The following is a 27,924-nucleotide window of genomic DNA, read 5'->3' as shown; positions in this document are numbered from 1 at the left end:
TAATCAAGTGTGGAAATCCGTTGCCTCCCACATTTCTTTTATGAACTTCTTGCTCCCAAGCCCAGTTCCTGCCTGGCCACACCTGGGCACAGCTGGAAGGGCAGATAACTGTCACTGCTGTGTGATGACACAGATTGCAATGGCACTGCCAGTGCCAGTGACAGCCAGCTGGGCTCCACTTCAGCACCCAGTCACCACTCCTGGTTTGACCCAGATGCAGAGATGGCAAAGTGTGGGGACAGGAACCAAGGGGGCTTAGACCTCATGGCCAAACCTGAATGAGTCTTTGCAAGAGGAACAGAAATGTTGCAAGAGCCTGGGGACAGCCAAAGAACATCTTCCTTGCAGCTGCACTGGAGCTGATGCACCAAGGGGCTGGTGATGGAGAGCAGCTGTGGCTGCCCCATCCCTGGAAACATTCAAGGCCAGGTTGGACAGGGCTTGGAGCAACCTGGTCTAGTGGAAGGTATCCCTGCCCATGACTAGATGAGCTTTAAAGATCCCTTCCAACCCAAACCATTCCATGATTCTCTGATTCACATTTGCCTCAGCACTGCATGGCCAGGTTCGCTGTGTTCCCCTGAGCCACGTGTATGGATCATACATACCCCTGCTCCCACTGCTGCACAGCCAGGCAGCTGGCAGAGCTGCTGGCACTTCCTATTATTTTTCTCAACACTCTCCTGAAAATTAATTAATTCAATTAATTGATTAAATAAACACTCCTCCACGCTCGGCGGCGCTGAGCCAGCTGTGCACGGTGTCAGGCTGCAAGAACATCACCCATTCCCAGGCTGACTTCCCAGGTCCTGGTCTCAGTGACAGGAAATTGGGGGACTTTGGGAAGGAATTGGGGCTGGTGAGTGAGGGGTTGCAACGCAACCTTCAGCAAAAAGCTGCACACAAACCTCTGAAGTGGCTGCATTTCCATGCAGGTTGCGAAGCCTTCCCTTGTTTCTTAGTGATGCTGTGAGATGCTTTGAATCCTTAGATGAAAGGAACTAAATTAGGACAGATCATTATTTCCTGTTTTCTGGTTTATATTTAGAGGAAAAGCTGATACCTCTGGCAGCTCATTCTAACACTGAAATCAAACCTCTGTCCTGCTTCTAACTGGTCTCTCTACAGGGATCCGAGTTCCAGAGGGGGAGAAGTGGTAGGAGCCCTGTGAGAGATGGTGAGGAGGTGGGCTGAACACCCCACCAGCCCCTTTCCTCCAGCATTCCGTAGCCAGCACCCAGGTGTTGGGAATGGGCACTTTATTCATCTATTTTTGCCCTCCTGAGGTCCTTTGCAAGTGGCACCTGTGCCGAGGGGTCCTGGGTAGAGGCCACGCCCCACAGAGGCACCTAATCCCCCCAGAACACTGTGCCCTCTCCCCATCCTCCCAAGCTTTAATTTCTCCCCCCTTTCCAGAAGACCTGGATGCTGAGGGCTGGGTCCTGGTTCAGCTTCCACAATCCCTGGCCTGGGGGATGTCCCATCCTGTCCCCCTGCTCCAGGCACTGGTGGGAGAAGCTGCACCCTCAGCAGTTCTGCTGGGGTTTGTGGATGGCTCGTTGGTATTTCCCTGCCTGCCCGAGGTATAACATTGAATGGGCCTTATCTCTCCCGAGAAAATATCGATCCGGAGTTTTAATGGTTTTCCACTAACGAGCCACAATGAGTGTAACTGGGCACCACTGATAAAAAAGGGAATGCTCAGCCCCACAGCTCTGAAAGGCAGTTTCACCCCCAATTCAAGTCTCTGCTATCAGACAAAACAAACAATCAAACAAAAAAAAAAAGAAGTGAAAAGAAAAAGAAAGAAAAAAAGGCAAAAGATTTTACTGCTCTTTTCACTCAATAAGTCTGAGGATAGATTTTTCAATTCTGGCTTCGCCAAAGGGAGGAAGAGATGAGGGAAAGGGACAGGAGATTAAATGCATTAGTTTATTTTGGGAAGTCTTTCTAAAGGGGGAAAAAATAATATTAAAAAAAAAAAAAAGGAAAAAAGTGTGACACCAGGGAGACAGGACTCAATTAAGCAAGACCTTGAAACACATGAGCCAGCAGTCCTGAGCACGGGTCCATCAGACTTTCCTGTCAGGCAGCAGGCTTTGGCTCCGGGAGGCTGTGTGGCAGCTAGATCCATCACCTGGGGAAATAACCGCCGGTGCTTACATCTTCAGCAGCTCCTTGATCTACCGATAAACCCGTTAGGGGAAATAAATGGGTTTCTCCTGCCTGGACTGTCCACACCGGGGATGCGATTCGCCATTTCACCCGGCTGCTGATAAGCAGAGGATCAGGAGGGAAAAGCCACTTTAACGATTTCCTAATAAAGCCCCAGATAAGAGCCGAGCAGCGCTATTACCTCCCCCGGCTGCGATTTACAGCCCAGATTGCTGCTCCGGGCTGGCTCCACAGGGGAGGATGCCGGTGCAGGGAGAGGTGCTCAACTGGCAGCAGGATGCTGGGAGGGGACACCCGCCCTCCCACCAGACTCCCCTGCTCCACTGGCAAGGGAAGGTTTTGATGCCATCAACACTAAAAAACAGGAGGGAAAAAAAAAACCCAACCAACTCCAGAAAGAAAGTTCTGAGTGGAATTACTAAGAAGAGCGAGGCTCAGAAACAAAAATTGCCCCTGGCTCCATTTCTAGGTAAGGAAAATGGATTTCCAGAACAATATCATTCTTTTGACACGCTTGTCCTGGTTTCACAGCTGCCAGAAAACAGGTTAGGAAAAAAACCCCTGCAAATCTTTAGAGGGCTCTGCTGCCTGGATGCCACCAGAGATGCCATCAAAAGGTCCAACCCACACCCCAAGGAGACCCCAGGGGCTCCCCACACACTGGCTGTTCAACAAACTGTCCCATCCACCAGCACTGGAGGGTGCAGCTGACAGCTCCTCATTTGATTTTTAATTGTTTGGGTTTATTTGTAGCTTTGACACTGTTTCCCTCTTTTCCCTCCCCTCCCAGCTGGGGATTTATTCCTTGCAATTAGCTGTGGGAATTAGAATTGCTTTCAAATGGCAGTTACTCTGCTTCCCCTTAAGTTTCTTTCATGCTCCTACTTAATAAATTGTGAATTTAATGTTTGTATCCTCAGGCCTCCCTTCCAAATGGAAATGTGTCCTGGCCACAGAGACCAGGGCAAGTGCTGGAGACCTGCTGGGCAAGAGCTTGGGAAGGCAGTGGGATGCTCCAGTGATTGCTCAGGCACAGCCAGGGCCAGAAACAGGCAGAGAGAAGTATTTCCAAGTGACAAAGTCCCTTCTCTTTTACAACAATAATTACCCAATAATGCCCCACAGCCCTGACACACCTACCCCCGTGTAACATTTTGGTGGCAATTCTGCACCCAAAGCTGATGTTATCACCCAGCACTGGCATTCCCAAAACAGCCCAGCCTCCACCTTGCCCCTACAGGGGATTTTAGGGACCAAGGCATCCCCCTGCTCCCAGCTGGGGGTCCACGTGGGATGAGGCAGGAGGGGCTGCCCCCAGCACCCACACTCCAGTCCCTGTGACATCCAGAATCCATGAGCCATCACTGACAGACCAACAAGAGAGGCTTTTCCCCAGGAAAAGGTGCCCAGGACTGGGTGCCCACTGATGGGGCAGAGACATGACACTCAATCCCAAAGCTTTACTGAGCCCCATCACCCAAATTTACAGGCTGACTTGAGATCCAACAAGGTTCCAGACAGATCATTATTCCCCACGGCAGCAGTGAAGGTGAACCAGCCGCCTTTTATTTCAGCTTGGAGAAAAATGCTCCTGCCAGGGGATAATTGGGACTCTCTGCAGTGGGAGGCAGTGCTGGGCTGCCAAAAGGTGAAGGCTATTTTAAAGGCAGCTGAGCAGAAACGGTGGAAAAATCTGCCAGGGGAGCTCAAGTGTAGCAGGCGCTGCCTCCAGAGGCATCCCGAGCCTCTTGGTCTCTAAAACTTGCTCAGATCCCCTATAAAACCAGGTTTTATTGGCCTTTACAACCCTGGGAGGCAAATTGTTGGTGGCTCCTGCTGGCAAAGCCCCCCAGGCTGGCTCCTGCCCACCCAGCACTCGCAGCAGGAGGGGTGGGTGCTGCAGGACTCTGTGCCAGGGATGCTTTGAGGCTGAGATGAAAGGTGCCTAGAAAGGTGCTGTTGCTCAGCTCTGCTAAGAGAGGTTTGTTCTGCTTTTATTTAGACACACGCTGGCTGCAAGACACAGAAATTACTTAATCAATCCTTCCCCCTGGCTGGCGTCACAGGCAGGATGGAGGCTGCCCACGCAGTTTGGAGCTGAGGATGATAAACTGCTCTGGGATAATGGCAGTGTCTCCACCTCCTGCCTCACCCAGCACAGGATTTGGGCCAGGCTTGCAGGCTCAGATGTCGGGATGCCCAGAGGACACGAGCACTCTGTGGTGTCACCCTTCCCGGGGACAGAGCAGGGAGATGGTGAGGGGAGTGGGGCTCTGCCTGATGCTGTAGCACAGCTGAAGGAATGGGACTTTCTCCCAAAACCTGCCACGCAGAGGACATGCTGGAGGTGCCAGGGCTGCCTGGCCCAGCTCCAGAGAGCATCTGGATCACAGGGGAAGACCTTGTGCACTCATCTGTGCCACTGCTCTCCATCAGCCACCACAAGCCATGGGGGACAAGCCTGCCAGGGCCTGGGACCCTGCAGTGACAGTGCCAGAACATGATGCCACCCCATCAGCCTCCCTCCCCAGCTGGGCCAGGAGCTCTCCCATGCAGGGAAGGGCTGGGAGGGAGTTTCCAGCCCATAACTTTCGTGCCACATGTTTTACAGGATGCAGAAGTCTCACCATGGAACAAAACAGGAGGGCTGAGCACCAACCTTAACAGCAACACCCTGCTCTGTTGAGCAACCCTACAAAAACAAACCAGGTCACCCCAGCCAGTGCCAACCCCAGGCAGAGGATGTGCTGGGAGGGGAAACGTTGGCAGCAGGGAAATCTCCCCCAAAGTGAGAGGAATGGCAGTAAGGAAAGCTGAAGAAGTGAAGACAACTCATGGAAGATGATCACTTGGAGTTTCCTGTGGTGGCAACATCTGGAGCACACAGTCATGATGTTGCTTTTGCAGCTGCTGAGCTGCTCCCTCTCCCCTTGGCTGCTGCCCACTGGTAATTCCTTTTGGCTGCTGCAGCACATCCTCCTCCCTGCCTGCTCATTCAAACCCCGAGCAGCCCCTATGCCCCCTCCACCACCTCCAGTCATCCCTGGAGGGATGTACAGCTCTGTGCATGGGTGAAGAGCAGCCTGAGGGGCTGGGGGACTCACTTTAGGCACCTCTGCCCTGCTGGGAACACCACCCCAGCAATCAGCATCCTTCCCAGGAGCCCATCCCACCCCTCACTCCCCAGGGAAAGCCTGGGAGCCACCCAGTCCCTCCTGGTTCCTCCTGAGGGCACCATGTCCATCCAACCCAGCTGCTCTCCTCGGGCTTTGTCCTTCCCCAGCTCCACATCCATGGCAGGCACCAGCAGCCCCCCTGTGCCCCCCCAACACACCTCTGCCCAAGAACTCCCACAGAAGGGCTGGGTGTTGCTTCCCCTTTAATTTACCACTTGTCAGGGGGAGGGTTAAAAAAAAAAAATCAATAAATAAAACAACTCAGGATGCTTGAAGAGGATGAAAACCCTGAAACTGCAGTCTGCTGGTGGCTTGTCCCATTGCCAGAGGGAAGGGAAGGGTGTCTCCAGCCCCTCTCTCTCCCTACCACTCCATCCCAGCGCCACCAGGTCCAGGTGGGTTCGGATGCGGTCGGACGATGCTCCTCGGGAAGAAAAATGAAACCAAAGTTCAGGACATGGTCATTCACAGTTGGCTGGTGGATGAAACAACGCCCAGAGTCAGAGAGCCCCGGGAGGGACCTGTCCCACCTCCTCGGCCGCTGCAGAGCTTTGAGAAAAAGCCACTCGGTGCACGTCGCGCGTCACAAACGCGGAGGGGACACCCCCCATCACAAACAGTCCCTGCACAGAGCCACTTGTCCTTGCTGGAAGTCACGGCAGGGGCAGAGGCGCCGGTACTTGGTGTTGTAGCCGGCGCAGCTGAAGAGCAGAGGCTCCTTCTGGAGGTAGCACTCGTGGACGTTCTCGGCCACCGCGGGGTACAGATGGTTCATCTCGTACTCGGTGCTGTCGCAGGTGATGCTGAGCCTGGGAGCGAGGACAAAGGAGGGTCAGTTCAGTGAGGAGCCTGCCTGGGGGTTCACTGAAGGGGTTTTGTCCCTCCCAGGGAGGTTCCTTGGTGAAGCGTGGGGGCAGATCTTTGCTGATCTATGCTTGGCACCCCTTGGCTAAACTGAGTGCTTGTCACCAGCCCAACACACCACACAGGAAGGGAATGAACCCTGCGGCTCAACCCTGCAGCCCAGACATCACCCCAACCCTTGCATGGGCAATGGGTGGCTCAGGATCACCCATAAAAACCCACAGAAATCTTAGGAGTTGGACTCACTGATCTTTGTGGGTCCCCTCCAACTCGGGATATTCTACAATTCTTTTATAGCCCCTCGCTGACCAGCAGGTCAGTCCACTCTCCATGGACACCTCCTACAGCAGCTAACATTCCCTGGAATGGACATGAGCTCAGTGGATGCCCACATGTGCCCTGCTAGCTGGGATTAGCCAGAAAACTGGGCTGGGCATCAGCAAATGCCCCGAGGAGCAGCAAAAATTCCCAGTGCAGACCTCAACATCCCCCCCCCCTCCCAGATGCAGATGGAGCAGCAGCACTGGCATCGCCCTCCCACCAACCCCTCTCAACTGATCAGTCCCTGAGCCAGCTCATTTTAAGTTCTGGAGGAGGACAAGGAGGGGAGAGAGTGAAACCCAAGCCCCAGCTCTAATTTATCATATCAAACTGTCAGTGGGACACACAGTGCCTGCCTGACCAGTGTGACAGCACGGGCAAGGCTCGCATTTTAATTGCCCACAGAGCAGCACGGAGCCTGGTGGCAGATTTATACTCTATTAAAACTTTACTGCTGTGTGTTCAAAATGCAGTTTTACAGAGAGACACATTAAAAATGAGAGAAAGGCACAGAGCACGGCAGAGAGCACAGAGGAGGGGGAGAGGAACAGGGTGGGAGAGAGGCGGAACCGTGCCTGGAAAGGCTGTCACTGCATGAAGCTGGACAGGCAATTCCCTGCCTGCACTGCCTTGGGCACAAAGGCAGGGATTTCATCAGGGGGCACATGAGGAAAATGGGAGGGAGCAAAGGGAACATTGTCTGGCTGTTGGCCCCTTCCCCAAATTCACTGAGAAGGTCACAACTCACTGGAGAAACACCTCCTCCTTGTTGAGGAACCTGAAGAAGGTGGGCTCGCAGACCAGCCCGTGCCGCCGGCACGTCTCGGTGCACGTGTGCCGGGGCTCTGACACCCACACCTGCAGGGAGCCCACGGGGGGCCAGGCCTGGGGGTCCCGGCTGGCCCTGGGCGACCACACCAGGTGAGTGGCGTTGGGGGACAGCACCAGCGGGCTCGGAGGGCTTTGCATAGCAGGACTCTTGGTCTTGGGAGGCAGAGGAGGAGATGACGTGGTGCAGAAATCCTAGTGGGAGAGAAGACAACGGGTCAGCGAGCTGAGGGACAGGGAGAGATGTTAAGGAAGGGGAAGGGAGCCTGCTGGCAGGACAGGAGGACACTTGGGATGATGAGTTTGCTCATCAGGTTGAGGTCACCTGCGTGCATAGATGGCATCTCCTGCTGTGGGGGATAAACACATTGGTCACCTCTTCTCCCAGTGCTGCCTTATTCTCTGCAGCAGAAAGGCCTTGACCCAGCCCTAGCACCCCCAGGGATCCTCCACCAACCCCCAGCATCTTTGGTTCACAGCAAACCTCCGCCAGCCCCATCTCCTGGGTGCTTTCTGCAATTAGGGCACTGGCTGCACAATGTCCATGGGAGGGCAGGGATGTTCCCCAGGGAGAAGAGGGAAGGTTGGCCAGGAGAACAGAGATGGTTCCCCAGCAAAGGACAGGGATCCTCCCCCAACCTGGTGCTGAATGTAGGCGTGGATCCGCTCCAGCATCCCCTCGCAGGTGTACTCGTAAGGCAGGTAAGGGTCCACCTGTGAAGGGGAAGAGCAGAACACAGGCAGCAAGCAGGGACAGCCTTGCCCTTCCCCTGAGCCCAGTGGCCCAGCATAGCAGTGCTCTGGGCATGGCTCTCCCACCCACTGAAGCCCACGGCTCATGTCTGTCCACCAAAGCAAGCAGGGAAGAATCCTAGGGCTGGAAAAACCTCACAAGCCACAAAGCGCTAGAGAAAGAGGGAGAAGGAGTACTTTGGGTTCAGCCTGTGTAGCGGTGAAAGTGAAATCCCTCTGTTCCATTTTAGTCTCCCTTTTCTCCACTTTAGGTAAGTTACAAAATCATATCAAATCAAATCAGGTTCCATGCTATAGGTCACGTTGAACTTAAGTATGAACTGTTTCAGCCCAAGAAACACTCAGCACTGGGGGCAAGGGGGGAGGAATTCTAAAATACTGGGGAGTAGGCAGGACTGGTCAAGATGCCAAGTTAATCCAGAGCAACAGTGATCCCAGTGATGCCTCAGGTCTGGTTTAGCATCCCCTGTTCCTCTGACCTCAATACGGCTTGGCCTGCTCAGAGAGAAAAGCCCAGGCTTCACTGCCCTGGCACTCCAACCCACAAAACTGGCCAGGGAAAAGCCCAGGGCTGGGACTGGCTGTGAACAATACCTGGAAAAACATCTCTCTTTTCCCAGTGCCACGCTGCTGAGGGTTTGCTGCCCAGCACCAGTGGCTGTGATGGGGTGGAAGCCACATCTCTGCCAGTCCCTGCTGGCATGGGCTGGGATGGGGCAGGGAGGCAGCAGCAGGCTGCACACTGGGATGGAGCAAACATTGATGCCCACATGGATGTCAGTGCTGTTGCTGCACCTCCACGTTGATAAATGCTATTTACAGAGTCACCAGTGCTTAAACCACGGAGTATTTTTAGTGTGGGTTACGAAACACTGCTGGTCTTCGGGAGACTCTGCCCGCACGCACCTCCCGACATCTCCCTGTCCTGAGAGTCACCCTTGGATCCTGGCATGGCAAACACCCTTCTCATCCCCCAAACGAGCATGTCCCTGGCACTGCAGTGGCACAGGCTCCAGGGGGAGCAGGCAGGAGCAGGTAGGAGCAGGCAGGAGCAGGCAGCCGTGCTCGCTGCCCTCAGCAGGGCTGGTACGTGTCCATTGTCCCAAGGTCCAGAGTGATTTTCCCCATGGGAAGAGCATTTCCACAAGGGCTGTTTGTCACTGATGCCCCACTTCCCTCTGGAACAAATTAATTTTTAAGAAACTTTCTGCCCTGGGAAGATGTATTTTGCCACGCTCCCTTATTTTCCCAGAGGTGTTACATGAGCAGAAGGATGTTGGGGCATGGAAGGAGCTGGTCCTGTGACCCCCTTTCCTCTGCTATCTCTGCAAAAGGATTCATGCAAAAGGATTATAAGCAAAACCACCCCAAAGATAATTAATCCAGAAAACACTGCTGCTTCTATTTTCTGAGCTCTGCACCTCCAAAATAGCTATTTCCTTTTGAAGTACCTGTCAAACCCAAGCTCAAAGGCTCAGTCTGCTGAGAACCCTCTAAGCATCTCCCTGCCATAAATATCCCACCTGAGATCTCAGCCATGCTGGAAATCACAGCTGCTCTGCCTAATTACAGATGTGCATGCTAATCAGAGCTGACACAGTGACAGGCACCAATCCTGCCTCTGAATTCCTGATGGGCTCTCAGTTAACTGGGGCAGAGTCCTCAAAAAAAAAGAAACAACCAAAGCAGAACCGCCCATCTCAGTTGCACAGAACCAGGCTGGGGGCTCGATGCTGCCTGGCACCAATTTGGGAGAGACAAACCACCCCTTGCTCAGCATCACCAGTGCTCAGTCTCATCTCAGCACTGCCTTCATGGCTGCAATACCGGGGGGCTTTTCCCAGGACTCCGTTTTGCCAGGCATAGAGTAGACAGAACTCCAAAAATCAGCCTAATTCCCCCAAAACTCCACTGTGGTACCCAGTGGGATGCAGAACATGACTGCAGGATGGAGGCAGAAAACCTCCTTGCGCCTGCAGAGGTGATGCTCCACGTGCAATCCCATCTGCCCACAGACTCCCATGGCCCTGTGGGGTACAAGGGCATCAGGAGGCTGTGGGCAGAGCCCTCTGCAGCCCCTGCTCCTCCAGCTTCTCTCCCCCTCAGGGGGTCCCCCAAAGCCTCTCACTCCCCCCTACTCCCCTCTCCTGGTCTCATTAGGATTCAGCTCGTGCATCCAGGGCTGATAGAAAATGCCAATTTTGAGAAGATAATTGTTTAATTAAAATCTGACGGGCTTGGCCTCCTCTTGACAGCCACATCCTTAATGGTATTCCCTGTGTTGCGAGCTCAGGATGTCCCCAGAGCCCTGGGAAGAGAGGGATTCTGAGGTGGAGACCACTGCCTGGCAGAACGATGCACAGGACGCCACGGGAGAGGGTGGAGGGGTTGGTGAAGATGGACTTTGCCACCCTTTCCCCCAGGTGAGGAACACAGAGCCAGAACTTTCCAGCCCCAGCACTCTCCATGAGCCAAACAGGGAGTTACTGGTGTCCCATGGGGATACCACCACGAGAGCCCTGGTTTTCTAGTTCCCAGCAGGAAGAGAGCAGTAAGTCTCCCTCACTCAAAAGGGAAAGGGGGGAAAAAAAATCCAAACGTCATCAGACAAATAAGTAGAAAAATAATGCAATTCTCTGCTGGCACGTAACAGCAGGCTGGAACATTTTAACCAGCTATTTTCACTGTGATGTTTAATGCACCGCTCTTTCAGGCATAGTCTGAAATGTATAATTTTCCATTATAGTCCTGTATGTTTGACTTTAATATAATGAAGCCTTCTCCCTTCACTACACCAGAATATTGGGTCTATTAAATTGCTTGTGCGAGGACTGTTTTTGACAATGGAAAAAGCTGAAGGCCCAGAAAATGGTGGTGCTTGCAAACCTCTCTCCTTCTCCAGCCTGTAACCCCTGGATAATGGCCATGATCCATCACTGGGAAAACCTCCCAGCATCACCTTTCCCAGGGGGACACAACTTGTCTCTTTGCCCCGTGTCACTGTGCCAGGATTTGATCTCTGACACAGAGGGGTTTGGTGCTTCCACGGTTTCAGTTTTCCTTATAAATAGGTCAGGGATGCAAGCCGCCAGGGAAACCCAGAACTGCTCCAAGTGGGATGAAAGGCAGAGGCACAGCTTGCCAAAAGCCTTCCCCAGCAGTTGCAGGGTGACCCTGAGCAGGTGCCACCTCCAAAAGGACAAGAGAGGGGCACACAAGGGCTTTTCTGGGGGGAAAAAACCACATATTGCAAACCCAAGCCACGTCCGAGCTGTGATTCAGCTCCCTCTCCAGAAGGAAGAAGTTTTTTTCAGGCAAAACTAGGTTGGTGAAGGATTCCAGCTGCATCCCAACTGCTCTGTTTGCACAAACACACCACAGGAAGCTCTGTCAGCCTGGAAGGAGCTGGGGCAGGGCTGGAGCTGTGGGATGGCACATTCCACCCCGAGCTGCAGCCCTGGGTGTCAGCAGTATAAAGTGGGGTGCTGTACAGCCCTGCCAGCAGTGACCTGGCTGCAGAGCCACAGGCAGCCTGAGGCAGCCTCAGGTAACACTAAAATATTGCTGAGCATCAGCAAATCCCCCCCAGAACCAAACCAGGAGCTTGCTGTCAGCTTGGCTGTATCAGAATTACCACCAGGTTCATGAAATCAGCTCCCAAAGTGGTTCCCAGCACTCAGCATCCTGGTTCCCAGTCCCTGGCACTCTGGTTCCCAGCACCCAGCACGAGTGCCACCAGGAAAAGCTGATGGCAGAGCATCTCACAGCTTCCCACAACATCCCATAACCCCCAAAAATGTTTTGCTGAGTTTTGGCCTGGAAGATGCAAAACCACAGCTGTGGGATAAGTGATTTTTCAGTCATGCAACAACAAAAAAAATACTAAATAAAATCAATTTCAGGTCAGTTTTCAGTTTCCAATGTTTCCACCCGTCAAGGAGGGGAAAAAATGTTGTGTTTCAGGTTCAATCTGTCTGAGTTGGTGAAGCAAAGGGAAATGCATCATTTTGGATACGAGCATTCCTTTCAATAAATTGGCAGGGTATTTCCAAACAAAGGCAGGCAGATGGGAAACAAAACCATAGTATTTCATTCCAGTAATTTTGAAATGAAATGTTTTGACAGAAAAAAAAATAAATTGATGGTGGTTATTCGGAAACACAGACAAATTTGTTAGATATTCCAATAACAAAACCCCAGAGGAACAAAACCTTCGGGGGAGGGGGGAATAAGGAATCAGTAAAATAATTTCTCCAAGTTCCAGTACCTGGTTGGAAAAACAACAACACTAAACTGTCCAGCCACCAGCTTTCTGCTGTTCCTCCTGCTAATGCCCTTGTTTTCAATTCCTGCTGTAACAAACAGTATTTTAAAAACAAGATACCCAGGGATTCCTGGAGCCAAAGCCCATAATAAGGCTTTTAAACCCATAAGGTAGGTCAATTTTTAGGCTTAATTGCCTTGACAGCATCTCTAATAAAGCAGACCTTTCTATTTAAGAGATAAAAAGGAAGGGGGGGGAAGAGGTTCCTGTAAGTTATTCACACTCACTCCCTGCTCTGCTTTGGGAGGATTTATACAACGTCTTTAAAAACCCCAAAGAGGTGAGTTGTGGGATTAATTTCTTGGAGGGAAGGAATCACTCCCCTCCAGAGTGACTGTGTGTCACAGTGCAAGGGGGATGTCAGCAACTGGATTTATTCATTTGAGGTAAATTTAGGACTTCAACTTTCAGCTGTTGATGGTAATTCCAGGATCTGGGATGCTTTGTGGGAAGGGACTGAGAGGTGGGGGTCCTTGGTCCCAGAGTGGGAATGGGGAGAAGAGCTGAGACAGGAGCTTGTCTTGGGCTAAAGAGGGATGGGCATGGCACGTTCTGGCAAGTGCCAGGTGATGGACCCAGTGGGTCCCCACACCAGCTCTTCCCATCACACCACCAAATCCTTCCCTAAAATCCTTCCTACTTCCTTTATTTTTAACCAGACATTATCATTAGGCACCTAAATGACCTGGCGCACATCCAGTCGACATCGCGGCGCAGCTGCTCAGGAGCCAGCACAGCCCTTTTCCCCCCAGTCTCCTTAATTCTCCAATCATTCTTTAATTATTTTAATAGCATGGCAGCACCAGGCTTCACTATTCTCTTTCTTCTTTTCTGGAAAGGTTGAAAATCTCCTTCCCTCTCCCCAAAACAGCTCTCGGCCGCCCGCCCACAGCGCTGCCTTTGCTTCGGGGCCGTCTCCAGCCCAGATGGTGGAGGGTCAAGCGCTGACAGCTGGCCCAGCAGCACAGCAGCAGGGATGTAATTATTTTTAATTTAATTCTAATCGAGATACGGGGATGAATGCGCAAAACAACAACTGTTTTTCCTAAGTTAGGTTTGTTCTGTCTTTGCAAATCCACAGAGAAAACGAGCGCGAGGTGAAGAGCTGCGGCGACCGCCTGCGACGAGGTGAGAGACCCAGGCTGATGGCATGGCCACAGCAGCTGAATGTAGCCCCCAAACTGTCACAGACACCGACTTCTGCAGCCTCTAACGCAGGGAAAAGCTTGGGTGTCACCTCTCTGACCAGCATCACCCCTGTCCCCTCCACAGCCCACCCGGCACTGTGAATCCTGAGCCCCCACAGCCCCACGCAGAGCCCTGGTTTCACAGCACATTATGTCCTCACAAGGGGAGGGCTCATCCCAGGCGAAGCAAATTGCAAGCAAAATGGCTATCAGCACTTTTCTCCCCTGCAGGAAAATTGACTTTAATAATTTGGACAACTTGAAAGGCTCCTGCCACAGGGCAGGAGGTAAATATTCATGAGGGAGCGTTTCCAGAGCGGGCGCAGCGGGAGTGCTGCCTTCCCCGAGGGTCCTCATGTCCCCCCCTTCCCTACATCCCTTCATCCTTCACAGAGGCAACTCATGAAGTTATTCCTACTGATTTGCTCCATCTGAACACTAATGATCAACAGTGAAATGGGGGACTGGCAGGCACAGGGGTCTGCAGATCTCTGGATGCTTGCAGGGAGATGCTTTCTGGGTTTTTCTTTGAATCACGCCAGATCCCAGCACTGCTGCACATCTCCAGCAATCTCAGCCTCCTGCTCCCAAACCTCATCTGCCTTATTTCAGCTTCCCCTTGCTCCAGCTCTGCCCAGAGGATCCCTCAAAGGCACAGCTCTGCCCCAGGGAATTGCCTACAATACTCACTACCAAAGCAAAGTGGGAGCACGTGTCCCCCCGGGGCTGCAGGAGAGGAGGATTTCTGCCTTGCACGTGCAAATAATTCCAAAGGAGAAGCAAGGAAGGAAAAGCAATTAATGCCTGAGAGGGAGAGCCAGGCAGCAGCAACTGCTGCTGCTGTCCAAACCCAGCAGCAGGGAGATCACCCCAACACCCACCCTGAGCCGTACCTGGGTCCTCATGATGGTCTTGACAGCAGCTTCAAACTCCTCAGAGTTATTGTAGTCAACAGTCCACACATGTGGCTTCCCAATGAAGTCTTCAGCGTATGGGTGTTGGGAGGACACCTAAAACACAGCAGTGTCAGCAGGATTTTGCAATCCCTCCTGGAACAGCTGCTCAGTCCCATTCACAGCCGTGATGGCAGAGGAGCAGCAGGCTCAGGCATGGACACAACGAGTTTTAATTCCTTGTACACAGGGAGGTGCTGGAAAAAGGTTTCCTCTGAACCTAGCTGCCCCCTGTCCTCAGGCTGATGTGCTAAAATTCCCAACAACACTGAAATCCCTCCACAGCCCTGAATATCTCCATAATACAAGCACAATTTAAGACCTGAGCCATTTGTGGGTCTGGATGGCAAAACCAGACCAAAGCAGGAAAGGTGTGTGAAGGCACCATGTCTCCCAGGTTTGCCAGCTCCAGAAACAAGGCAGAGAGAAAATCCATTGCCACTGAAGGCTGGGAAAGTCTGGCACTGGGAGAAAGCAGTGCTGGAAACTGCATTGCCCTGATGCCACAGGCAGCCCTCACACTGGTACCCCACAGCCAGCCACCCAGGCGCTTTTGGGGATCTACCTCTTTTGTTTCAGCCCCACATGGCTGCGAGGAAGCCAGTGCCCTGATCTCCTCTGGGAAGGGAAGAGAGAAGTTGCTGATCAGAGGAGGTATTTTGGGGGCACCACGAAATATGGCAGAGGGGCCTGAACCCCTGGCAGCTGGAGGAGGAGAGCAGGGCATGCTCTGTGTTTTATTCTCCAGCTTTCTGTCCTTTCTCATTTCATTCCCAACAGACTGATCTCCTCCTTCCCCTCTGGCACACAAACACCCTGAGGCATTTCACAGCCCTCACCCCCGCCTGCCATCCCAGCTCCAGGCTGAAGCACAACCACAGCACCCACTGGGATGGGTGATAACACCAGCAGCTAATTCAGGGGGTTCACAGGGCAGACGTGGGGGGCCAGGACAGCCCAGTGCCCCCCACCCCATGATGGTGCTGCCAAGCAGGGCTGTGGCAGGGCTGAGCTGCCTGGTCCCCCAGCTTGCTCCCTGAGCACCGCACTGCTTTATCCACTTTATTAATAATAAAAGAGGCAATTTTCTCAAGCCTTTAACTTTTAAAGAGTTCCTGCTCTACTTAGATTGAATTCCCAGGGACGAGCAAGCCTGGGAGGGATTTCATACCCCTGCAAAAACATGGAGGTCTTGCTGTCCCTCCACGTGGACAAAGGGATGAACAGGGGAGCATCACCCTGGTTTGGGAGCAGTGTGTGGGGGGTGTGTGGATCTGGGCTGGTGGGGAAGGAACTGGGGTTTGTGGTCTGCAGAAGGCTCCTGCGCCACCTTCTCCTTGGAAACCCCAAACCCAGAGCACAGCCCCTTGCATCCAAGAGCTCTAGATGGAGATGATGTGGCGACAGGAGAGGGGACCCAACCTGCAGGTATCCACGTGTGCGTGTGGAGGAAATCTCATCAAAAAAAACCCAAAAAAAAAGAAAAATCTCAGTTTAGCAACTGCTCTTCCCCAGGCTGGCTCCATCCATCCATCCATCCCATCCCATCCACTCTCCTGCTGCCACACTTGCCTCTCTGGACGTCGGCTTCCCGCGGAAGAACTCGTGGTTGAGGGAGCTGTGCGGGGGGTTGAACCGCGCCTGCAGGAAAACGCAGCCGTTGGCGATGGCCTCCAGCGGGGCAGGACCCTCGTAGGGGAACCCAAAGCCAATGAAGAGCTGCAAGGGAGAAAAACCACGTGCTGGTGAGCGGATGTGGCCAGCCTCACAGGGAAGTCTCCCAAATAACCCACCAGCATCCCTCTCTGCTGCCCTGCTCCTGGCACAGCAAGCCTCTAAGGGAGTTCAACATCCCACAGCTCAGATGTGCTTAAAACTCCCCCTGCTCTACAGCTTAGCTGTACACGGGGCATGGGGGTGTCCAGGAGCTGCAAGTTCCCCCATGGAGGTCACAACCACCACACTGCCTCTGTATGGAGCAATATTCCTTTGCCAAAGCTGCTTGGGCTGGTGAACCAAGAATATTTCCCCCAGGCACCAGCTGAAGGCGACCGGGATGAGCCTGCACCCACACGTTCCCTCTGAGAATCCCGTTTATTTTTATCACAGCTATATGGTGGGGGGAAAAAAAAACCCAACACCCCATTTAGCAATAAATGAATTAATGGGGAAACTTTGTGCTCCGCCTGCGGACAAGTCTGCAAGGAGAAACTCATCAGACACATCTTGATCTGGAAGGATGTGTTCTGCTCGGTTCCTGGCTAATTATCCTGGCTGAGAGGCTCACAGCTAATTAGCCCAGCTACAAGGCTGGAAGGCAGGTAAGGAGGGACAGGGTCCTGGGATGACTCTCCCCCACCTTGGCCTTCCTCAGCAGCTGCTGGAACTCGTGCTGTGGGAGCAGCCCGTGGTTCTTCACAAACGCCGGGACCTCGGGCGGCCGCTGTGTCTCGTAATAAACGGTGCCATGGATCTCCATGTACTTGTTGAGAATGGCCAGGAACTTCTCCTTGCCCTGGGGAGGAAGGCAGAGCTGTGAACTGCACCAGAAGATGGGCCTGACCTATTCCACCAGAGTTGTGGGGGGAGATTTAGCTCTCACACTGCTGTTCCAGAGCACCTGTGATGCTTCAGGTAAACCCACAGCAGTGCAAAATCCACACCCTGCCCTCTTCATTCCTTGTAAACACATGCTGGCCCCCCCTAAGCTCCCAGAGAGCCAGGACGACTGCAGGATCCATCACCCTGACCATCGACACCTCGAGCTCCTGCCTTCCCTGCCGCCTCCAGGGGCAACTTCCACTCTGGAGCTGCTGAATTAAAGACTTCAGCAGATTCAGAGGAAACTTTGCAACGACCAGACCTTGCTAATAGCCTCTTATTCCAAGTAACAAGTCCCCAGGATTTTCTTGCTCAGGTTTAATCCTGTTTCACTACCTGGAAAATGAAGGGGGTCATCAATTCTCTTCTTTTGGAGGCTTTCCTGCTTTTGCTCTGCAAAGCAACCTTTCCTTTTAGCAATTTCTCTATTGCAGAACTTTTTCTGGTTGAAAAAAACCACAGAGGGACCAGCCTTTGGACACTGCATTTTCAGCTTGTTCCAGTGCTGCAATGGGCCCCGAAAGAGCAGAGACCGGGAGGGAATAAGGAGTTATAAATGGGGAATTGGGGAAAACTGGGTATGTTGCCTTAAATCCTCCCTGAACGCCATATTTCTGCCCTCAGCCATGTATCCCTGGACTTCTCCAAGGCTAAAACCAAGCCTTTCTCACCTTATTAAAACTTCAGCTCCTATTGCAAGCCGGAGGCGAGAAGTTCAGAGGGGTAGGAAATGAGAAATATAGGAAAGGCAGTTTAATGAAATGTTTCTAAATGTCAAAAACATCCTGCTCTGGAAGACAGCGTTTGGTCCAAGGCTGGTAAATGACTCCAGAAGATGGAGGTGTTCTTTGCCTTCCTAGACCACAAAATCACTCAAACTAAGGAAAAACCCCTCCAACCCCTTATTTTTTTCCATGGGGCGGCACAAGATGTGAAGCAAAGCAAAGGCAGCCTGGCCCCAAGGAACAGCCACCAGCAAGGACCAGCCTCAGCTCCTTCACACAGTAATAAATGACTCCAAATATGCAGTTTTGTGGAAACTGATGTTGTTTGTGAATTCTGACTAAAAGGAGCAAATGCTTGTAGCACCCAGGGTGGAGGGAAATGTCCATTCTGAGGTTTTAACTCTCTTTAGTGCCTTCCTAAATTAACCTAACTGAGCTCAAATGCGACTTCTGGATAGGAAAATGCGGGGGAATGGTAGAAAAATAAGATAAGATATTACAGTTTCCCTAAAATGAGATTTAGTGGGTTTCAGCAGGTCTTTTAGGGAGACAGCGAAGAGGAGACGGTGTGGCTGGATCCTGGCCCACCGCAGGCATCCCTGCTAATTAGCGGCTGCTGATCAGGAAAGATGGGGAAAGGGAGGAGATACAGCCCCCACTGCATCAACCCCCATCAGTCCTGGCAGCTCCAGAGGACCAAGCCCACGTCAAGGCAAAGTCGACTCCGGCAAAACCTTTTCTCTCCCGAGAAGACACGCAGAGGTAAAGCCCAGCAGCAGCTGGTGAGGTACAGTACCTGCAACTGCAGCAGCCCCAGGCAGTGCATGAAGGGGAAAAACAGAAATAAATCAAGAGACAGTGAGAATTAGCTCCTTTTTAAAGCCTTGGAAGGAAAAGAAGCTTGCTAGCTCTGGGTAAGACAGGGGGGAGCACACACAGCCCCTGCAGGAGATGCAGGGGGGATGTTTTGGGGGTTGTTGTGGGTGCTGTCCCCATACAGTCACCCACCCTCTCCCCCAGGTGTTACAGGCACAGGCAGACGGAGGGAGCACAATCCCTTTTCATGGGGTGCTTGAAAGCAGAGACAAACCATCCCCATCACAGCACAGCAATCATTGCAATTAATTAACGGCAATCATTGTAATTAATTACATAAAATCATTGATTTGAAATCCTCAGCCTCAGCAGCCTGCTGGGAGCAAGCATCACCCAGAGCAGAGAGCAGGGAATGGCGTCTCACCAGCCTCTCCCTGTTTGCTCAGAGGCATTGGATGTGTCACATCACTCCTGTAGGAACGGGACAAGGATGGTCCTCTACAAACACACTGAGAAAAGCCAGAGGCTGCTGCTGTTGCTGCCTCTGAGCTGTGCCTGCAGCTACCCCTGCCTGCCTGGGCTCTCCCCACCATCCCAAGGACACCCACCTTCCAGATGCTGGCCTCCTTCCCGTACACCACTGCCATGCTGCTCACTTTGTTGGACTTGATGAGCTGCTTCTCTGTCTGGTTGAGCTCCTCTGACACGAAGCCCATGAAGGAGTTGTCAGGGGTGTGAGCTGTGGGCACCAAGGGGAGAAGACACGTGGCTGGACAGATGCTTTTTGGCACCTCCCGGGGTTGAGGATGCAGCCACACTGCAGCACAGGGACTGGGATGAGCCCAGCTCCAGAGCCTTGCTGGAGCTTGGAGGAAAAATGGCATGAATTCCCATCCAAGCAGCTCATGAAATCCAGGCTTTAGAAGCCACTCAAGTGGCTCTTTACAAAGTGAGGCATTTTTAAGGCTGCCAAAGGGGCTTTATCCAGCCAGGAAAAAGCAACACTTGATTCATCCAGCAGCCAATGGGTCACTGGACTCCTTTCAGACAAGCACATCTCCTGACTATGCCGCAGGCAAATCTAGATCACTGAGCTGCCTCTCACCTTTAGCATCCCAGCTGAAATCAAACCAGGCTTTGCAACCAAAACCACCTCACGCTTCCCTTCCCTGGAGCTGGAAGCTGCTGGCTGTGCCCTGACTGTGCTGGAGCCAGCAACCCATCATGGTGGAAGGAGCCTGGTCTCTCTCCTCGAATCATTTCTGTAGCCCAAGAGGTGGCCAAGCAGACTTGGGAGCTCCTTGCAGACAGGAGGAAGCAGGAGCAGAGCCAGGGGGGGACGACACTGCCCGTGCATCACCTGCTGGAGGAGGTCAGACCTGCCTCTGTGGTACCTGTGAGACCCCCAAACCACCCCGCCGTGCCCCTGTGCCCCACTCACGGAACATGGTCATGAACTGGGTGGGCTGGAGGTTCCAGTAGCCCCAGTTGGTGCGGTAGCCGCGCAGCGTCGCGTACTCCTCGTGGTTGTAGGCCGGCTCCGTCCCAAAGGTGTCGATGACCCGGACGCGGCACCTGGGAGAGCAAACAGGACCCCAGGACCTCACCGTGAGAGAGTCCCAGCTTCCAGGGACACCTGGTGTCCCCAGGCAGCTCGTCCCTTGTCTGCACCCCAGGGCATCACGAAGAGCCCTCCCCAGCCCACTGCTCCTTCCTGCAAGGAGCAATTTCGCCTGGCAGGACTCTCCACTCCCCGGCAGTTGTGAGAACGATGAATCTCCTGAAGACTTATTAATGCTTTTCCCAATATCCTGGGAATGCTGAGGCAGGCACTACCAGCACAAGACTGAGGAGAGAAGGGGAACAACAAGCAAGGGGAGAGCAAAACAAGCTGAATGTGAGAGCAAATGCATTTATAATAAAAGCAATAACGCAGCTTGTCATTTTTCTCTCTAATAAAATTGTGTAGGATAGTGGAAGAGATGGGAAAAAACCATAATAAATAGCAGGACTATCAGCACTAAATTAAATCGCATATTTTCCTGGCTGGTGATGTACCAGGGGATGATGACATTTGTCTTGATGCTGAAGGAGCCATGGACAGGGCTCCTTACAAATCCACAAGGCTTACACTTCCCTCCGAGGTGTGCCCACCCCTGGCTGCAGGCATGGAACTGGAAGCACACACACCCCCCAGGCACATGCAGGAGCTGGTCTCTTCCCAGTTCAGTCTCTTTTAACGAGGTTTTATATTGAACACGTGAGGCTCCATCCAGAGTGAGCAGAATGCCTCGTGCCACGGCAGCAGGGGACACAGCAAGGCACCAGCCAGGCAAAAATCAAAGGTAAAATCAAAGGGTCTGGCTCCTTGGATGGGGAGGGCTATCCCTCGAGGTCACTACCATCAGTCTGTGCTTGCTAATTAATGAAATGGAGAATAAGAGCAGGCAGAGGCTTTGCTTACCTGTATTTCTTAAAGGAGAGCCCCATGTGCTGCTTCATCTGTTGGAGCCCATGGTAGTCGGTGTAAATCAGGTCGAAAGGTAAAGGACTGGTCAAGGGGCAGTTTCCCCGTCCTGGAGGCACCCCTAAGTGACTGGGGAGAAGCAGGAGGGATCAGGGCCCAGCACCATGAAAGCCCTGAAACACAAACACTCATTTCCCTGCCAGGCATTGAACAGGAGCCACCAACCAGCTCCCTCTTTGATGGAGGGGGATGCAGATGGTTCTCCTCTCCCCAGTTTTTATTTCCTGGGCCAAAGATCTGGGGAGTCCTGGTCCCTCTCCATCTTTGCACCTGCTCCAGCTGAGTTCCTTCTCCTCCCACATGGACTGTGAGGCTTCTGCACAGCAATCCCAGACAGGGCTCACCACCATCTCAGTCACCACACACACTCCCTTGAATGTCTCTTGTTGAAGACACCAGATTTCATTTGGTTTCATTGCAATCACATCAGTGACAGACTTGTAAAACCACATCTTTCCTCTCCTCTCTGCCTGCGAGGCTCCCACTTTAGCCTAAAATTCCCTAACAGTTCCTTACAACAGCCATACTCAGCCCCTCTTCCCTCCTCCAGTGGATGAAAACCCAGATAAACTCGACTGCAATCTCTTTATCAAGACCATCAGTTACCTCGCTGCCAGGGTGAGATGTGATTAATCCAGCAAGATACAAGGCTGGTAAACCTGTGGTGTGTCTCCTTCCATTTTCAATTACCTCTCTGAACCAATGAATCCCTCTCTCCAAAGCTGTTCCTCTAAGTCTACCACTGATGTCAGACTGGCAGCCCATCTGCTTGTCTGGACCACATTTCCTCCTTCTCAGAAAAAAACCCGTGACACCTTCCAGCTTCAGCAGGTTTCTCAAAAATCCTAGTTACATGTACTTGTGATTTCCAAGTGCCAGTTTGTTCAGAAATACAAATGCTTCGCTCCTCAGTTTTAAAGCTCTATAATTTTTTTCCTCCTAAAGATAATAATTCCTCACCCTCATAACCCCACAAACACCCAAAAAGCAACAGCAACACCCTCATGGAAAACCAAACCGCTGAGCTGGTCTGGTCCACCCAGGCTGTCTCACTCTCACCACGCAGTTGTCCCATTTCGTTCTCAGTCCTTCCAGCAGGGCTGAGGAATTCCTGTTTTATTTTGCAAGTCTGAGCTCAGACACTGTGAAATCTCACCCTTCACTCCTGCCTGCCAAGACGTCTGTCTTTGTTTTCTTCTGGGCTCTTCATTTACTCCTAGCACCTATTTGGAGATGGGAATTTATCCCAACCGTGCCTGTAAGTATTTTTACTTCTTTTAGGAATAAAAGTTCTGGCCAGGTCTTAAACTCCCAGGCTTTGAATCTTTCCCTCTTACGTGAGCTCTGTTACTGTTTCTTGTACTTTCGCTGCATTTTCCCTTCTGAACATGAGAATCCTCTTTCCAGTCCTACCTGGGTTTTATTTCTTGCTCAGCTGAAGCTCAAATGAACCCACAGCCCAAGGGTCCATCCTCTGATGAGCACTTCCATAAAGTCCTCATCCCTTCCCTAGTCCTTCAGCATTTAATCTATCAAGCCCATGGCTGCTTCCAGAGGAAATCAATGGCTCTTCCACCTGGGGAACAGCCAAGGCATACAGTTATCACAAGCATTTGCTCTCCAGTCTCTCATACTCTTCACCAATATCAGAAGGCGTCACAGGGAGCCAGAAGTGGGTTGGCCAGAAGAGATACTAATGAAGGGCTCTTGGTCTGCTCCTGGCTGTATCTCTCTCTTCTTCTGAACCTGATCTAGTGGAAGATGCCCCTATTCATTGCAGAAGATTGGACCAGAAGACCTTTAAAAAGCCCCTTCCAATTCAAACTATTCCATGATTCTACATGGCTTGCAAGCCCTTGAGCGCTGAGCACCAACATCCTTCTTCCAGCCCCATCCCAACCTCAGATCGGTGAAGGGTCATCCCAAACTTCTGACCGTGACACCCAGAAAGTGTGTAAATGTGGAATAACGAAGCCAGGAAAAACCCAGCATTCCAATTTAAGGCAGAGAGCTGCTTTTGCAGCTGCTTCATTGCTCTTGTCACAAGGAATATCAGCATGAGCTCAGGGCAGCCCAGCCGGGGCGGCCGCGGGGGGAACAGGTCACAGTTTTGTCACTTTTATGCACAATTTTACACGACAGGACCGATTGGGAAGATGGCAGGAATAGAAAGGCTCTCACCTCCCACAGCCACCTCGCTACGATAAATAGGGCAACGAGGAGACACCCTCCTGGGGAGGCTGAAGGGGAATTTTTAAGCCAGTAAAAAACCCCAAGGTTTTACAGAGATGCAATTCTAAACATCAGATTTGCTCACACACATGCTGCTTTTTCCTCAGTCATCAGCCAAACAGTGATTTACACCAACATGGCAACTGTGGTGAAGCAACTCAGCCAATCTCTAAATCTTGTATTTAAGTGAAAATCCCCAAACCATTACATTTTCCTTGCAGCACACCCCATCCTCCAGCTGGTACGTGTCACACGAGCCACTGCATTACAAAATAATCTCTAATTTAAGAAAGCCCTAACCAAGCTTCATGAGGGGCTGTGGGAGACAGCAATTAGCATAATTAATTCTGAAGCCTCCAAAAAACTTTCCACCAATTAGGTGGAGCAAGTCTGGCTCCCCCAGCTCCTTTCCTCACTGCAATCTGCCACACATCCCATCTCCAGGTGCTCGGGACTTGCCACATCCATCTATACTCCCAGTGCCTTGACTGCGTGGCAGGAATAGCTCTAAAAGCAGGACCAGTGTCTTTGAGCAGAGCATCTCTCCATTTATGCCCCTTATCCTCCCCGAACACTTTATAACCACTGATTTTAATATTCCAGTCATGCAAATCCAGGCTGCACCTCTGAGATGGCAGCAGGGGGGGGATTTTTTTTTTCTCCTTCCTCCTTATTTAAACATTTTTTATTCAAGCTTTCATCATTTGCCAGTTAAGTCAACTAATTTTCTACTAAACCCAATTTCACTCATGGTTGGAGTGCAATTTCCCTGATTTTTCCTCATGCCATGTACTATTAATGGCGCTTGAAATTACGCAAATAAAATTGATGAGCGCAAATGCCGCTTCCTCAGCCGGCGCAGCCCAGAGACCTGTTTTTGGAAGTCACTTGATCCCAGCTCCTGGAGAAACCTCCCCTCCCAGAGCAGCCAAGGGTGCTGACCAGCTCATGCCTGGGCTCAGCACCTCCAGAGCCCCAGATGGTGATCCAGTCCCATCCCGACATCTCGGATTAGGACATCGCTCCTCTTTGGGAGGGCGCAGCCGAAGCTGCTTCAATCCAGTGGATGCAAGAGCCGAGCTCGCCTCTCCGCCAGCTGCCTCCACCAGCTGTGCCTACTCCAGAATAAATCTACAGCAGCTTCTTGTCCTGCTATTTTCCTCTTATAGGTACTTTAATCAAACCAGGGGACCGTTCCCTCCCCGGGCGCGGTGCGGGCGCTCAGAAATCAGATGACTGCGGGGTTATCTTTACATCCCATTGACCTATTTTCAAATTAACCCAACGTTTCTTTCACGCTTTATCACTCCTGGTGCTGCAAAGTCCAGCACTAAATGGATCTCATGGGCATCTCCTGGCAGCCTGGGCCAATATCCTGTATTATATTTAATTGCATCTCCTCTGCCCACATCTGCTGCCATCAGCAAGACAGAGGGGGGAATGGAGGAGAACTCCTGTCCTCGCTGCTCACTCACCTTCTCCATGTCTGCAAGAGCCCAGCAAGCACAGGGCTGTTATCCAGGGGTGAAAGGTGCCAGAGCTGAGCCCGTGCAGTTCATGGGGGTCTGTGACAATCCCATCACAACCAATTTAAAGCGCAAACCTAAGCCCACAAGATGAACATCCTACTGCCTGCCCTCTGCTCCCAGCTCTTCCCCCTGCTAGAATAAACACTTGCCAGAAGCAAGGATTTTTCAAGCAATTTCAGCATGATTTTTAAGGCACCTGCAATGGTTTCACTTTTGCAAGGTGTGTCTGGACTGTTTCTCTAGCCCATCATTGATCTTGTATGACACAGCCCTACCCACCCCAGGGGGGAAGTTCAGCAATCCATTGCTTTATTTCCAAGGCCTGGAGATGCACAAGAGGGTGCCAGAGCAAACTTTTTTTTTTCTGGTCAGAGATTCAGCAAATAATGAAGTAACTTCCTAGGAAAGGAGAAATAAATACTTGGGCTTCTTCAGAGAGCAGCAGAAACTGAACACAGGTGCTCGTGGTGCCTGGGCAGACCCTGTGACAGACAGGCTGTCTCCTGCTGTCCCAGCTGCTCCAGAGCTAAAAAAAAGGAAGAAATTCTTCCCTGTGAGGGTGGTGAGGCACTGGCACAAGTTTCCCAGAGAAGCTGTGGCTGCCTCATCCCTGGAAGTGTCAAGGACAGGTTGGATTGGGCTGGGGGCAACCTGGTCTAGAGGAAGGTGTCCCTGTCCATGGCAGGAGGGTGGAGCAAGATGAGCTTCAAGGTCCCTTCCAGCCCACCAGATATATCTGCTGGAAACATGTCCTGATTAAATTACAGACTGGAGAAGCCAAGGAAGCTCAAACACACACAGTGTTGTGTCCAGCGCCCGTGTAACCTCTCAGTTCAGTCTTCATCATCTCTGTCTTTGCAAGGGGTTGCAGCTGTCGAGTACCCACAATCATGAGCATCATTTCAGCTCCTCCTGAGCCCTGTAACCAAAAATCCAGCCTTTCCAAAGCCCACAACAGCCCTTATACAGCCATGTCCCAGCAAGAACATCAATGCCTGGCCAGAAAAAGAACAACCCAGTAGCCCCATCAGCTTCCAGAAACACTCGCTCTCAAGTACCAGGAGCACCTGATGCTCCACTAAAGGCTGAAGGTTCCTGCCCACTGGTGCAGAGCTGATGAATCCCACAGTCATGCCATGCAGTTCCATCAGGATCACATGCAACTGGTCACTTCTGGCTGTCTTCACAAGCAATTCCTGTCTCTCCCACACAACGGCAGGACTGTGTTTGCCAGCTGGCGAGGGGAGGTGAGGCCAGGAGCCCGGGCACGGCGCAGGTTTTCATGTGAACAGATGCAAGACAGAAAGATGGCTTTTATCTGCCAGGAAATAATTAGAAATGTATTTGTCTGGACATCGGGTTTCCATCTGAATGGCTCTTTCCGCAGCGTGAACACACCTCGGTGAGCGTGGAGAGCACAGGAAAATGGGAGCTCTAACTGTGTGCCAGGTGGAGTGGTGGCAGCAGGAGCTGAGCCTTGTACCACCATGGTGCCAGTCCTAATGCAGCCCATACACACCACCCCAGCACAGGGAGGGTGTGTGGCTTGTCACCCAAGCCACAGCTACTGCTGGGCAGGGAAAAGGCTGCCAGCACAGGATACAAGCACGTGCTGAAAACCAAGTGTCTTGCCAGGGAAGGTATTAGGAGTTCAGAACTAGAGACAGGAGCAATTAAGCTCCAGGAACACTTTGTAAAGCCCTGACCCCACGAGGCATCAAATCCCATTTTCTTCGACTTTCTGTCCTGCCTTATGAGCAGTTAATTTCAAGGGGACCATTGCAAAAAGCACCTTTCAGTGTCACTGAGATCAGCACTCCTGTGGTTCCAGCAGTACCACAGCCCTGTCTGCCCAAGCCTCTCCTTTAGCCCTGCAAAAGCAGCTGGAGATGCCAAGATGTCCATTGCCATGACCTGAGGATGGGGGTAGGAGCTGGAGGTCCCAGCACTGCCCGTAGTGCCCCCTCTCCTGGGGGCAAAGGCTGAGCACATCCTTCATGCCTGACCCCATGGCACGGGTGCTCCAGAGGAAAAGCCTTGGCTTATTGCAGCTTTTGTGCCAGCACAGCCATTGCTCCAAAGTGCTGCTTGTAATTTTCCAACATCTACTCATGAGCTGCCTCATTATCAACCCAGCTCAGGGCTTTCAGGCACTTCCCACTCCTCCCCTACCAAGCAGCACACACGAACACCGGCCTGGATTCTCACCTCCCTGAAAGCACTTCTGAGCTACCAACACAAGACAAGGTGTCTTCAGCAAGAATAAAGTGTCTGCATTCAGAATTTGGATGTTTCTTCCCGCCCTGCTTCAAGACAGGGCTCAAAATGCTGCTGGCTCCCAACCCAGCACAAATCTCAGATGGAAAACAGCTCCTGGCTCCCTGTTCCAGCTCAACAGTTTGCCTTCCTCCCAGGGAGCTGCACGTGGAGTCACAGAGTGGTTTGGGTTGGAAGGGACCAGATAAGCCTGTGTTTCACCCCTTGCCTCTCAAGACGCATCAGAAGCATCTAATAAATTCACTGAGAAATGCAAAAGAAGACAAATACCTGAACTTAGTTCAACTACAGGAGAAAAATTAGCCCCTGGTAGGACATAGCAGCAGAATTCACAGATCTTAAGGCCCAGTCACACTCACAGCCTGTTTTCATCCCCAGTCCTCCATCACCACCTTTTTTGACCAGGGCCTTATTTTTCCTCCTGGTTTTCCCAATCCCGAGCATTCCAGACCCAATCCTGACCACCCCCTCCAGGCACTGCTGCATTGCAATCAATACAGATGCTAATAATGAACAGCTCTCAGATAACCACTGAAGTGTATGCAGGCAAAACCTTCCAGTGATCCCTTGCCAATGATCAATACTCACAGAAAAATCAGCTCCGAAATTTGAACAGACGAAAAAACAAACCAGCAG

At 51.9% G+C, this 27,924-nt stretch overlaps 1 protein-coding gene across 2 annotated transcripts in view; it reads right to left on the bottom strand.

The window, feature by feature from the left end:
* Window positions 1-5,536: 5,536 nt before the first annotated feature.
* Window positions 5,537-27,924, bottom strand: part of MGAT5B (alpha-1,6-mannosylglycoprotein 6-beta-N-acetylglucosaminyltransferase B) — a 62,321-nt gene continuing 39,933 nt past the window's right edge. Inside the window, exons 9-17 of one of the 2 annotated variants that reach the window (XM_051797488.1) lie at window positions 21,188-21,319; window positions 20,165-20,298; window positions 19,326-19,462; window positions 16,941-17,096; window positions 16,154-16,300; window positions 14,522-14,638; window positions 8,004-8,078; window positions 7,285-7,559; window positions 5,537-6,160 (exon numbers count right to left, since the gene is read on the bottom strand). In XM_051797488.1, coding sequence (XP_051653448.1) covers window positions 5,962-6,160; window positions 7,285-7,559; window positions 8,004-8,078; window positions 14,522-14,638; window positions 16,154-16,300; window positions 16,941-17,096; window positions 19,326-19,462; window positions 20,165-20,298; window positions 21,188-21,319 — 1,372 coding nt within the window. In that variant the 3' untranslated portion in view covers window positions 5,537-5,961. The remainder of the gene's footprint in view (window positions 6,161-7,284; window positions 7,560-8,003; window positions 8,079-14,521; window positions 14,639-16,153; window positions 16,301-16,940; window positions 17,097-19,325; window positions 19,463-20,164; window positions 20,299-21,187; window positions 21,320-27,924) is intronic. The other variant, XM_051797489.1, reaches the window with a different exon arrangement.

This window comes from Manacus candei, unplaced genomic scaffold (genome assembly GCF_025592945.1).
Source record: "Manacus candei isolate 608988 ecotype Guabito, Panama unplaced genomic scaffold, ASM2559294v1 h1tg000047l, whole genome shotgun sequence".
Taxonomy (NCBI): domain Eukaryota; kingdom Metazoa; phylum Chordata; class Aves; order Passeriformes; family Pipridae; genus Manacus; species Manacus candei.
This window is presented reverse-complemented; position numbering and strand designations above follow the sequence as displayed.